This window comes from Amaranthus tricolor, chromosome 3 (genome assembly GCF_026212465.1).
Source record: "Amaranthus tricolor cultivar Red isolate AtriRed21 chromosome 3, ASM2621246v1, whole genome shotgun sequence".
Taxonomy (NCBI): Eukaryota; Viridiplantae; Streptophyta; class Magnoliopsida; order Caryophyllales; family Amaranthaceae; genus Amaranthus; species Amaranthus tricolor.
This window is the reverse complement of record NC_080049.1, coordinates 24,847,776-24,863,386: the sequence shown is the minus strand read 5'-3', so window position 1 is coordinate 24,863,386 and position 15,611 is coordinate 24,847,776. Positions and strand designations below refer to the sequence as shown.

General features: G+C 30.4%; 1 protein-coding gene across 1 annotated transcript; it reads right to left on the bottom strand.

Annotated features, from left to right (window-relative positions):
- Positions 1–338: 338 nt before the first annotated feature.
- Positions 339–2,095, bottom strand: LOC130808674 (alkane hydroxylase MAH1-like). Its single transcript, XM_057674130.1, has one exon. It carries the CDS (start codon positions 2,016–2,018, stop codon positions 510–512), a length of 1,509 nt encoding a protein of 502 aa, XP_057530113.1. The 5' UTR covers positions 2,019–2,095; the 3' UTR covers positions 339–509.
- Between the last annotated feature and the right edge of the window lie 13,516 nt (positions 2,096–15,611).

The window sequence follows — 15,611 nt, the reverse complement described above, 5'->3', positions numbered from 1 at the left end:
GTGTTTGTTTTTTGTTGCATTTGCTGGAACATCTTGAATATATGTTCCATTTGTGCCATGGTTACAATCTGTTGGTTAGGGTCGGTTTCTGCCATTTGCAGGTATGGTTTTGGGTAGATGATGATAACCGAAAGGTTTGCCGGTCCCTGGAAAACACCTTACGACTCTGATACCATAAAGAAATAAAACAACGTAATAAAAGCTTGGTTTAGGGTTGAATACGTTTTCTGTATTGATTATGGCCATTACAATAGTTTAACTTATACAAGATTCATCAACTAAATAAGGAAACAAATAGATATTAGCTTAATCCTGTATCCTAATTAAGGTAATGAAAATATACTGAAAATAAGCAAATGATACTAAAAATATTTACATAATATTTCTACATATTTTATACATAGCTGAAAACCAAAAATACTATAATAAATTTTAATTGAGACATATTAATATTAATTAATATTAATAATTACGAAGCATAAATTTTAATAAAGACATATTAATATTAATTAATCACAGTGAACTCGCATCATCTTAACTTTAAACCCATACTTCATATGTAATATTATAGAAAGATCAGGAACAACCAAATGGTCTTCAACCACTTGCATATCATAGTTTCTTATGACAGTAGCAGCAACAACCTTCATTTGTGTAAAAGCCATATTTTTCCCTAAACAAGTCCTAGGCCCCGCATTGAACGAAAAGAACTTATAAGATGGCTCATGCTGAAGCTTCCCTTGTTCCGATATCCATCTCTCAGGCCTAAACTCACAACAATCTTCACCCCATATCGATTTCATCCTTCCCATCGCGTACGTATCAAAAATAATTTGCATATTTGGGTTCACATGATGGCCGCTAGGGAGCACATCATGTTCAATTGGGGCCTTAGCCTCAAACGCAACCGGAGGGTATAATCGTAATGTTTCACACAACGAAGCATGAAGATAGACCAACTTACTATTCTCCTCTTTAAAATTTTCCCTAGTTAACATCACACTATCTAACTCCTTTCTAATTTTAGAAACCACATTTGGGTTTTTCGAGAGAAGATAAAACAACCAAGATAATGTAGTACTAGTAGTATCTCGACCAGCCAATAGATTATTCAAAATCGTATCCCTTAAAAACTTATCCCCTCTAGTACCAATTGGAGTCTTTTGATTTTCATCCTCTTCAATATATAAAGACAATAAATCATTATTACTAATCTCATCACCATCTTGACATATTCCTTCCTTGCTAAGTTCTTCCCTTTTGGCTTCTATACACTTATAGATAAAACTATCAAGTATTTCCCAAGCTTCTTTATACTTCTTTTCTTTACCAACATTTAACCACCTTTGAAACTTCCAAACAAAAGTAGGGACCACATAACGATGAAAAATAACCGCTTCCGCCTCATCCAAAGCCTTCGAGGCAGGATTACTAGGAAAATCAATGGAAAGAGCTTTAGGGTCTTGGTTCATAATAATACAACATATTGTATCAAAAGTTAACCTAGTAAACAAATCTTGCAAATCAACAATAATTTCATGATCACAAATATGATTTAAAAGTGGGATAAGTCCATTTTCAACTTTATCCCATGTTTTTTTTACCATAAAATGGTAAAATTTTTGATGCCCTAGAAAAGCATGAGCCATTTTTCTATGGTATTGCCATACTAAACCATCTGTATTTACAACACCATCTCCTAGAACATCAAGCATTTCATGAAACTTTTCACCTTTGGGATAGTTCCCAAAATTTTTGCTCATTACATGGTGCACATTGATGGGATCTAAGGTAGCCAACATGTCCATATTGGTGAACCATGGGCCTTTAAAATGGAATGTTAGATGGCATTTATCTAGAAGTTCTATTACAAATGCATGGATTCTGTGGATATTTATTAGGAGTGCTGGAAGCATTCCTACTATAGGCCAATTTGTGGGTATTCCGTTTTTTTCCCGGATTGAACGGCAGAACATGATAAGTGAGAGGAAGACAAGGAAGATTTCAAGGTACCACATTTTTGGTAGAATGATGAGAGTTAGTTATCAGAATTATGATTCTTTTGTGAGTAGGGTTTATGTTTATGCATAAAACAAGATGGTTTATATAGAAATTGGAGTAATTGAAAATTAATGACAATTAAGGGACCCGCAATATTTTCCTTTGAATATGAATTGATATGAATGTATGACCCCAAATCGGTAGTGACAATAAGCATGTTAGTGTATGGACTGTCAATTGATTGTTGTGGAAATATAAATTTCTAACTAGTTAGTGTCTTCTCAGAAAATAACGGCTCCTTTGATATTCGGTATAAAATGATAGAAATGAGAATAAAAAATTAGTGTAATTAATTTTGGTAGTAATTAATATTTCTAGACTAAGTTAATGGTTATACTTGTTCTCCTTTAATAATTTTTTTTCTTCATAAAATTTATTCTAATGCATTACAATTTAAAACTATGGTATTAGATAGTAATGAAAAATTATGAACAAGTTTTTTATGATTAAAGTTTCATTACCATGGAAATAAGATGATACATAATATAAAAATTTATGCTATAAATCTTTTCTATTATTGCTATTTAGTACCAATAACCATATGACAAGTAAATTGAGTTTATATACATATCTTTGAAACAAATCGGAAAAAATTAAACCAAAACCTAAAAAATGTAAGTTAATGAGTTGTACTATTTATTTAAATTGATATTTAGTTGGGGCGGGAGTTGTACAATAAATAATTATTTAAAGAGTTGTACTATAAATAATTATTTAAATTCATATTTAGTTGGGGGTGGGTGGAGTTGTACAATAAATAATTATTTAAATTGATATTTATTTGGGGTTTGGGGGGAACAAACTAGGGATGGCAATTCAGTCCGAATCCGACCCTAGTCCGACTCGATCCGAGGAAAATAATCCGATTCGAGTTCGAGGAAAAGGTTATCCGACTCCAACACCGACTTCACGATCCGAATCCGAGTTAGAGACGGACCGAAGTTGGACTTTATTAAAAATCCGACACTCCGACCCGACTCCGACCCAGAAGGAAATCTGACTTTGAATTTGACTTTTAACCCAACATTTTGTTTCCTTTAAAATTCTAGACGTGACTAATCAAGCTCTCTCTCATACTAATTGTAATTTTCGATTTTGAAAAACTACTTGGTATTTTTATTTAGATCAATCAATCAAAATACGACAAATCAGATCAAAAGAAATAAAATACGCCAAATCAAAATGCGAGAAAATTTTGTTAAATTGTAGTATTAGGAATATTTCTCATGTTAAACTTGAATTCAAAGTACATATTTTTTTGTTAAATTGTATTTGAAAAATATATTTTGTTTACTTCGTAATTCGTATGCTTCAAATCATTAGTAAAATATTACAACGATAAAGTTTGATAATAATCCGACTTCGTATCCGACTCCGTTGGAGGTCCGAGTCGGGGCAAACTTGGAGTATGCATAATCCGACTCCAAGTGGAAGTGGACTGAAAAAAAAAATTCGACTAAAATCCGAAGCAAAGTCGAAGTATGTATAATCCGAGTCGAGTCCGATCCATTACCCATCCCTATAACAAACTCATTATTTCATGAAATTAGCGAGGATGCTAGATGGTTTATCCCTCATTTTTATAAATTCGGGACAAACATACTAATTGTTCGTAGATTTATGATGCAACAGTTGTGCCATGTAAACTAGCTATGCATGGTAGTAATATAATTTATTCGCTATCCTATTAGAATTTACTATGTGGGGGCTAGCGAATGGAAAAACATAATGAACGTAGTTAATATCAAAAGGCCAACCACGGAAATAACTTCTATGACTGTTGTGTAAACCAATACTCAGCGATCATGTTATTTTGAATTTTTTTTAAAGGAAATTAATAATTTATCGATAAAAATATCGTACAACATCTACGACAGAGTAACAATCAATCATATATATAACAATTTTAATCAAATAAAATCCTATACAGGACAAGTCACGATCAATATAAAAGAGATCTAAGACTGAAGTCTTCCCTCTATCATATCGGTATTTGATACAGCCTCCTTCGAGGGGTATTTAAATTTGGTGTGACTTTGAAATAGAAATAAGTTTGATACTATTGATTGTATTAGTAGAACTAGCACCCGTGATAACGTTATATACTTTTTCACCATCCAATTGATAACAAGACTCCAAAATCTCAGCATGAGAGACTTTAAACCTCAACATATGGGCAGATCGAACCCAATAATTAGATCAAATAACTCCATAGTTAGAGAAAATGAATTTTATTTGTAATTAAAAACAATAAAGAAATTAAGGGTTTAACGTCAACTATAAGACTAATGGTAGCACTAAAATTAATAATATTGGCTAAAATTTCTTTTAGAGAAAAAAGAAAAGAGAGAAGATAGCAAATGTTAATTTGTTTGTTTGTGAATCGATATGTTATTTTGAATTTGAATCAATAAGTTTTTGTATTAAATAAATTATCAAAATATAACTTTCTACAAAAAAATTTAGTTACCCTAGCTTTTTAAAATAATGTTTAAACAAACTATTATATAATTTTTTTCAAGGATAATAAACAAAGGTATTTATAGTTCATTAATATCATCCTTATATCCAATGTATACATAGGGCTGTAAATGTGGTCAGAAACCTGTTTTACCGACTTGTTACCGACTGATACCGAACCCGTTTTTGACCGAATACAAGTGACCAGATACCGACCGCTACCGAACCCGAATGGTGACCGAAACCGTTTCCGACCTGTTTTACACATACCGAAACCGACCGGTACCGAACCTGTTTTAAACCGAAAACCGTTTTCGACCTGTTTTTATCATACCGTGACCGACCGATACCGAACCTGTTTTCAGACCGAAACCTGTTTTCGACCCGCTTAATACCCGTTTTTAACCGACCGTTTTTGACCGAATCTATATTGTACCGAACCTGTATTGTACCGAACCTGGAACCTGTTTTGTACCGAACCTGTTTTGGACCGAACTTATCTACATAATTCTTCTAAGTTGTCAAAATATAATAAAATTTTATATAAAATAATTAAATTAAACTTAATTATATTATTTCTATATGATAAAAATTAAATTAAATATAAATTTTTATAAAATAAATATATAAATTATAAGTTAATATATATTAACTCAGTAATTTAGTAAAGCCTTTTTCTTTTCTAAAAAATTAAGCATAAATTTTACAAAACTCAGAAATTGCAAAATTGCATAAACATAGTTCATACTTTGCAACCAATATAATTACCAAGTTCAGGTTAATTTCCTGACTAATTAATACTGTATTAAAATCAACATATAACAATATAAACCAATACAAAATATTAACCTATGAAATTGATAAACCACTTTCATTTCATTTAATAGTTTAGACGAAATTTAAAATAGATCCATTACATTTTTTTCAGATACTAAACATCAATCATCACTTAAACAAAATACAAAATAACTTTAGATCTCCTTCCTCCTCTTCTTCCTCCTCTTCCATCACCACCTTAGATCTCCTGCTCCTAGTCCTCAATGCGACACCGCCTTTCAATAATCTGTAAGGAACTGCTCCACCAAACTTAGTGTACCTTAAGATCATATAAAAGTAACAACTTTCAGATACTGAGTATTATGATTAAGAGCATGAGATGGAAAAACGACAGAAAGTTATAATAAATAAAATAAAAAAAATATAAATTAATTATAAAATATAAATTGGGCGCTCAGATATGATAATTTGGTAAAAAACCCAATTACAAGAAAAAAATCTTCATAGAGCACTACACTTACCTGAAGCATTATCATCATGATCAGTGTTATTTTCCTCAATAACACTTAATATCTCCTTCGCATTTTCCTCGGGTTCAAACCCAAATAGCCAATTTCGCGTTGTCACCAAAATTTCAACATTTTTTGGTAACAAAGAAGATCTCAATTTGTTAAGGATCCGACCACCAACACTAAAAGCAGATTCAGATGCAACAGAAGTAATTGGAATGGCTAGAATATCTCTAGCCATTAGTGCGAGTGTTGGATAAGAGGTAGACTGTCCCTTCCAATATTCAAGAACATCAAAACCATCATAATCAACAACAAGAGACATGGCCAAATAAGAGTCCACATCACCTCTCGCCGTCCTAGATGCAGAAATACGAGGAAAATCATGACGTAACTTGCGCATTTGGAACGGACGAGGAGGACCAAGGTTTGACAGAGAGGGTGCAACAGGAGCAGATTGAGTGGTATTCATATAACATTCATATAAAGCAACAAACGCAGCAAGCACATCATTTACCTTTTGTTCAACCGCAGTAGGTACATACAGCATAGAATAATAATCACTAAGGAAAGTCATCTTAAAACGTGGATCAAGTAAAAAGGCAAAAGACAGAACCATAGAATGATCGGACCAATATTTATCAAACATTTCCCACATAGGAGCAGCCATCTTTCTCACAGCATCACTAGGATCTTGGTGGGAATCAGTCAAAATCTTTTCAATACATATTATGCAAGAAAGGTACAAATTTGCAGTGGGATATTTTGAACCAGAAAAAAGCTTGGTAATCTCATAGAATGGCTCAAGAAAATCACAAATATCTTGAAGTGTATCCCACTCATTCTCAGAAATAATATCAACATCAATATCCCTTTCACGAACAAGATATAAATCAATAGCATCCTTTACCTCAAGAGCCCTATGAATCATGTCATAAGTAGAGTTCCATCTAGTGGAAACATCCAAAACTAATTTACCCTTTGATTGCAAACCTTTATCAATTTTAGCTTTCTCAAAATTTGTAAGTCGAAAATCAGAAGAATCAACATATATAACAACCGCACGTAACTTAGTCACGGAATTATCAACAAGTTTCAAACCCTTTTTAACAATAAGGTTCAAAATATGAGCACAACACCTTATATGAAAATACTTGCCATCTAAAGGGAGAGGAGAAGAGGAGTGCAAATCACGTTTCAGTTTTTCAACCATCCTATTATTAGAGGAAGCATTATCAAGTGTGATTGAAAAAACTTTTCTACCTATATTCCAGTCATTCAACAAACCTTTCACAAACATGAATATAGATTCACCATCGTGGGGTGGGGGAAAACGGCGAAAATTTAACAAAAGGGAATGCAATTTATAATCATCATCGATGAAATGGGCAGTAAGGGCAAAATATGAACGCGAAGTACATGCTGTCCATCCATCACAAGTTAAGCATATACGACTCTTACAAGATTGCATATTGTCAAATACTAGTTTTTTGTACTTTTCATGTTCACCCATTACGCATTTAGTTATCGTATATCTAGACACATCTTTGACATTAGGATTTAACCAACGATGCAATTCTCTAGTTTTAATATGCTCTACCATACTCAAACAATATCCATGATATAATATCGAATCAGCAAACTTAAGCACGTAAGTATCATGATCATACACAACATTAGCGTTTGGGTTATTTTTTATGAACTCTTTATAACCTTTACAGCCCTCAGTATGACGTTTATAATTAGTTGTACCTGCACTACCTGGTGCTGCCGCCTCATAATCGCAGTATTTACACTTTACCGTCCGTACGTCATTGGGGTACGATACATGGTACTGATCCCAAACCGGTGACGTAATTTTTTTATGTTTAACAACTCTTCTTTGTTCGGGGACAGCCACAGCAGGGTCAGCCATACCTTAAAAAAAAAAAAATAACACCATGGGTTATTTTCAAACAAAAATAAACCCTATATTCAAGCACAAATAGTCAAGGCAGCAAAGAACACAAAACTGTGCAAATTACAGCAAATTTTAACTCTTATCACCTGATTTCTACCAAAAAAATGAAACAAAGATTTATAATATCTAAATCCTTCTGTTTTCCAAAAACAACAGGTCTTCCAAGAACCCGATAAGAGTTATAATAACCATAAAATACAGAATGTCTTAACACCTTTTAAATTTGTTTCAAAATGAGTTTTTAAAGGTCTTTCGATTCCTTTTATAGTTAGATTTTTATATTAGAAAGACAAATTTAGGGATTTAGGTTGAAATCTAGATTACGGTTAATTTGATTTTAATTATATATTGAGCAAATTCAATTTTAAAATATTAGGTATTCAACAAATATGATTGGGTATCCAACCGGAAAAGTGACATGACTGAAAAAACAATAATTTATTTTACTACAGCCTGATCCGTCCAATATAAATACTAGTAACAATTATATAACAAGTAACAACTGCATTATAATCTTCATTTAATACTAGTAACATTTATTATGAAGTTCAGTGAAGCCATATTAGAAAAGAAATAAAAATAGGATTTCCTCTAAATTTTGTTAGTATAATAGATATAAAAACTACTTGCTAATTTAATCCGATTATGAAATATTAGGTATTCAACAAATAAAATTTTATATCAAACCCAAAAGTAATATGACTCGAAAATCAACCAACTAAAAATTTATTTTAATACAACCTAGCTCACCAAATGACCAAATACAAATAATTATAGACAATATGCACAAGGTAGTAATTAAGTTATAACAAAAATTATTAACACCAACAATAATAAAAATAAATAATTAAATTTAATTTGATCTAATCTGAATAACAAAAATTATTAACACCAGAAATACCCAGATGCTGAGCTTCTTCTGACTTCTGAGCTTAGGTTAGGTAGTTTAGCTTAAACCAAATTAAGTTTGGGTATTTTTTCATTCTTCTGTAAATTACAGGTCAATTGCTCAATAGGTCTCCCATATTTTGGCCACGATCTTTCTTCCCGGCCAGAATCATCGAGATTTGCAGACCTCTACTGAATGCTTGGTTGAACAGCAACCTTGTTTGGAACTCAGAAACCAATACCGATATTGATATTCATAGCCTCTAATACCGATACCGAACAATAATCAAAACCAATACAGCAATACTCCAGTACCCACAAAGATATTGATATTTTCTTCAAGAATTGAAAACAGAAATTGATCATTCCTTCAAGATATTGATATTTTCTTCAACAATCAACACAATAAAACCACAAAATACATTGAAATCACTACCAAATTAAAGAAAACCAAAGAAATGGAGTACCTGGAGTCTCGACTGAATTAAATACAAAAAACCCTAAATCTAACCCTAAACGAACACATTGAACCCAGAAAATTAAATACAAAATCAAATCGAACAAAAAAAAAATGGAAGAAGACTAAATCAAATCAAATCGAAAATGGAAGAACACAAAATCAAATCGAACAAAGATTTTAAACACAAAAAACAAAGATGAACAGATTTGATAGATATTAAACGAAAATCAATGAACTAAACTTGAGGAGTAGAAATACCTAAAACTCTAGGGTGAAGATGAACAGATTTGAAGAAGAAAGCGCTAGGGAGAGAATGGAGGCGAGCCTGCGAGGAGCTGGAACAAGAAAATGAAACGAAAGAGAAAGAAAGAACGGAAGATGAAAATGAAGTAATGAACGGCGCGTGGTACTGGGGTCTGGGTATGGGATTGAATTAGGGTTAGCATGTTTTGGGCTTATCAACGGTTTAGATTAGATCCCTTGATCTAACGGTTCATATTAGTTTTTTTTTTTTTTTTTTTTTTTAAAATATATTAGAGTATGTTTAATCAATGGTTTAGATTAATTGATTTCAAAATGAAGGGTTATGATTTATCATGCCTTTTGCCAAGTTGACAATCCATGTATTGAGGTTGTGCACCAATGGGATAATCTTATGTGTTTTTTTTTTTTTTTACAACTAAATTTTTTTTTAAAATATGAGTAATTCATTGATTTAATGGTTTCTAAATAAACTTCTTAATTTTAATAAATAAACCTCTTTCTTTCTTATTTCTAAAATATATATATATACTTCTAATTATGCAACTATTATTTTATTTGCCAAAAAAAAACAATGTTATAATGTTATTGGTATTTATATAATTCTATATTGAAATTGAAAAGTCTATAAATTACACCCAAAAAGATACTCGTTAGAATAATTCACGAGTTGATTTATCAAATAGAAATAATTAACATGATATGATCAAATATATTAATTAATTATAATCGATTTATCAAGTTGAAAAATTAGACTTATGATCAAATAAATTTATTAACTTAAATCGAGTTGATTAGTTTTCGAAAACCTCATTTAAAATCAAACATATCAACGTAGATGGATTTACATGTTAACTTGTCATGATTGACTTAGATAGGACGAAATAGAATGAAAAACCAATCAATTAACTTAGATCGCTGGCAGCTAGATTGATTAGATAGATTGATCACATTAGCTTAAAATAACACACCCATGGGCTAACAAGGGTCAAGTCGATCAATTAACATGTTATGATCTATTAATTAACTTAGACGGAGTTGATTAGTTGAATTTGATGTCATAAAACTCATAACCTAACGACATCTATAAAACTTGATGTGAGGTTCCACCTTCTATATATCATTCCCATCATGGATAAACGCATGATCAATGACATTATGAGGCAACACGATGCGATTTTTTACCAAATTGGAACAGAATAATTGGAACATAATTGAACTGAATTAAATCATGGTTTAAATGAATTGAACTGAACCGATATCAACCAAATTAACCGGAATATCGGTTTAACTGAATTGAACCGAACCGATACCAACCAAAACTGAACTGAACAGAACTGAATCCCGGTTCAACTAAATTGAACTGAACCGATACCGACCAAAACCGACCGATTGTGACCGACCGATTCTGACCCGCATATCGATTGTGACCGACCGATTACCGATTTTGACCGCCCGGTTATGATCTGTATACCGATTACGACCTGCAAAAAACCGTTTTTGACCGACCGAATGTGACCTGTTTCCGGTAATGACCGGACCGATAAATACCGGACCCATACCGACCGACACCCGCCAAGGAAAAAAACCGGATTCGACCGGATACCGAATAAACCGACCGATACCGACCGGTACCGAAAGACTTATACGACCTGCTTTTGACCGACCGTTTTTTACCGAACCTGTTTTTGACCGACCTGTTTCCGACCTTTAAACCCGTTTTTACAGCCCTATGTATACAGTTATACAAGTTAAGGGTGTAATTTTAATAGAGCATGAAGGGTCGTCGCCTCCAATTAACTTTTTTCTTAAGATACAATATATACATACATACTTAATTTAGTGGTGATAACACTAAACACAAATAAGTCACATGTTAAAATCATACTCTCTATTTCTATCTCAAGTTAATTTTTGTAAATTTTTACCATCTTAATTTTTGGCACTATTATCACCACTGATTAAAAAAATATGATCTACTCTTGTGCTAGGAGCTAATTAAGGTACGGCTTTTGAGATAATGAATGTAGTATTAGTTTACTTTTTGACAAGAACTTTTAGAAAAAAAACTCAAAAAATTATAATATTAAATAATGAATTATATTAATTGAGGTGTACATAAAATTAAACATATTTGAAATAAAAATATTGAAGCTCAAATTATGGTCAGATAAGAACGAATATTACGGGCGTTTAATGTTTTGAACAATGTGTCAAGTTGATTGAATCTTGGAAGATGGATCATAACCAAGTTGACATATATTGGGAAGATGCAGAGATGTTCATGCCCACTGTCCGTCCCATACTCTCATGGTCCCTACTACTAATCTTTATATTCTCAATATATCAATGTGAATGATCAATATATATATACATACATACATACATATATATATATATATATATATATATATATATATATATATATATATATATATATATATATATATATATATATATATATATATATATATATATGCATGGTTCCAGTACCTGTACCTCTTCACATGGTGATTAATACTCCTCCATAGCGTACGTATCGTAATTAATTCAGCTCTCGCTTTACAATTATTCAAGAATTGTTGCCACTAAATTTATTGGAGAGGTATTTTTATTGGTTGTTTATTAGAGAAATACAAATTTTTACTTGACATTATAACATTATATAGTTGGGTATATAATGGTTTGTATTTGGGGTTATAATATTATGTGTTTGGGTTATAATATTATATATTTGGGTATATAATAATATGTATTTGGGATTATAACATTATATATTTGGGTATATAATAATTTATGTTTGGAATTATAACATTATAAATTTGGGTATATAGTGGTCTATATAACCCCATATATATTATGTTATAACCTCAAATATATATATTGTTATAACTCCAAATATATTATGTTATAACCCCAAATCAATTATGTTACAACCTCCAAATATATGTTGTTGTAACACCAAATATATTATGTTATAACCCCAATTAAATGTTGTTATAAATTCAAATATGTTATGTGATTTTTCACATTCTACTTACACGCACACTTTTATTTTTCGATTTTAAAAATTAACTTTGGGCTGATCTTTTATCTTTATAAAAGACAATCTCTCAAATGAGCACGTGAAAAATGGTGGACTTACAATATCAAAACTCCAACGCTAGATAATAAAAGTAATGGAGTCGGAAATATCAAAACTCTCATCATTAAACCACTAGTTTTTTTTATTACTCTTAAAGTGCAAGAGTGGGCTCTTTTAGCCCCTCAAGTGGTTTTGCAAATACCAACAATGAATAAGAAAATCAATGCAATTTTTCTGTTTTGATTTAAAAGTCAGTTGCAAAGATGACTGAAAGTTACTTCTTTCGTTTTAAATTAGTTGTAATATTATTAAAAATGCTATTAATTTTTCATCACTTTTAATTTGTGATTAATTTTTAATCTATAGGTTAAAATATAGTCAAGTGAGATCTTATTTGATTTGTCTCATTGCAAAGAATATTAATATTAAATTTTTATAATTTTTTATTATTCATAATTGGAGATATTAAGGATTGAATTAGTGCATTGGACTGCGTGAAAAAGCAAATATTACAAGTAATTTAAAACGAAGGAAGTATTTATCAAACTTAATTTTTTTTTCTTTTTGATCAATCGATATATTAAATGTCAAAAGTCAACTAAAAGTCATTGAAAAAGCTAATTATCAAACCCATTACAAACATCTATGAACAAAATTTGACTAGGTAATAAAAATTACTATATAAATTTTATTAATAAGAGTGTGCGTGTAAGTAGAATGTGAAAAATCACATAACATATTTGAATTTATAACATTTATTTAGGGTTATAACATAATATATTTGGTGTTACAACAACATATATTTGGAGGTTGTAACATAATTGATTTGGGGTTATAACATAATATATTTGGAGTTATAACAATATATATATTTGAGGTTATAACATAATATATATGGGGTTATAACAACATATATATTTGTGGTTATAAGATAATATATTTAAGTTATAACATAATAAATTTAGAGTTGTAACAATATATATTTGAGGTTATAATATAATATTTATGAGGTTATAACAACATATATTTGATATTATAACATAATATATTTAGTGTTATAAATATACTATACCCCAAAAGCATATCATTTTATATCCAACTACATAATCTTAAGACCCCCAACTACATAATAGTACTATAACCCCAAATATAGACCACTATATACCCAAATTTATAATGTTATAATTCCAAACAAAAATTATTATATACCCAAATATATAATGTTATAATCCCAAATACGGATCATTATATACCCAAATATACTAACCCCAAATACAAACTATTATATACCCAACTATGTAATGTTATAATGTCAAGTAAGAATTTGTATTTCTCCAATAAACAGCCAATAAAAATACCTCTCCAATAAATTTAGTGGCAACAATTCTTGAATAATTGTAAAGCGATAGCTGAATTAATTACGATACGTACGCTATGGAGGAGTATTAATCACCATGTGAAGAGGTACTGGAACCATGCATATACACATATCTACGTTAATAATTAGGTAATCTTCGCTGTATAACATTGAAAGAGGTGTTTAATATGTGACCGACCTTAATTCTGAGGAATAACTGGACCATCCTCTTTACTCTGGAAACCTTTTGAGGATGGTCTTAATAGTGAAGGGTTTATTATGACAGTTCATGATAGCAATACTGTCACTAAATTCTTCCTCTTCTAATCAAAGGAGTTCGTTAACACGGCCTCTTGTCCTCAGGCATTCGCACGTACGCGGTTTACAGGGCTAGTTTTTTTTATTTTTTATTTATTTATTTTTTTTACAGAATAGGCTGACAAAATAAGAAATTTATATGAAAATCGAATTTATAATAATTTCTGAAAAATAATGTCAGTATAACATAATTCGTCAGTTAATTCGCTTTTTGAATTTAAGATTCGCTTAAAATGACCCTAAAATAGTCCAAAATCGAACATAGCATTGATTTGTTGTATAACCTATTTTTTTAGATTATAAGCACTACAACATATTATACTTTTAATGGGATATATTTAATGACATTTAATTTAATTGTTACTATTTTAAATTTCTGATGGCATATATATTGGATTTAGTGATATTTATAAAATCCTTTTCGCAATAAAGTATTTAGTGACATTTCTAATAAATAGCACTATAGAGTATATTAACAATTTTATATGTCACTAAACACCAAATAAAGTGTTAATAAATTGCTTTATAGTGAAACTTAAAATAAAAACGACAATGATTGCACTAAAAATATAAATCACTGACATTTTTTAATGTCGCTAAATCCTATGTCACTAAAAATTAACTTTGTTGTAGTGAGGGGAGGCTAAGAAAATGAAAGAACTAAATAAAAATCAAATTCAAAATATTTTCTGGAAAGTAATGCTGTTTTACTATTCAACTAGGACAAGATTCAATTCTTATATCGCTAGTGGTTTATACATTACTTTCTTCGTTTTCTAATGTTTTTTCCATCTGAAATATTCCACCTTAAGGAGAGATAAATTTATTTAATGTTTTTAACACATATTTAGAAGATAAAATATATCAATGTGAGATCTTGTTAGATTCGTCTTTATATATGCTTTTTTATTATGTATTTTTTTGAATTTATTATAATATGTATTTTGAGATATTAAGATTTAAAATTTGCATTGAAAATTGTATAAAAAGTAAATGAGAGGAACAAAAAGAAAGGAGGGAGTATTATTTATTGTAGTTGTAATTACAAACAAATGATTGTAATTCAGATTTTCTTATTGGAATTTGGAAATCAATAAAAAAAATGTATTAGCATATTATATAAAATCTGACATTGTTAATCAATTGATGTTCATTGGATAGTCGATCAGTGAGCATAAAAATATTAGAAGTACTAGTCTCAAAATTAGAGGTGTTTATTGGGGCGTAGTATGTTAAAACTCAGTAATCTTACCTGTTTTTAACCGATTATCATTTATTTTTAAAAAGGAACAGGTTTTTAAAAGGTTGTTTTACGAATAGATATTTAACAGACCGAAGCAAGTTTTTAAAGGGTAAAAATATTATTTGCAAGATGTGTTGTCGTGTTGACATGAATATTTTTGTGAAATTGCATGCACCTTCCTTGCCTACTTAATTTATACGTATTTTAGAAAAATAATCGAGAGTATGTGATA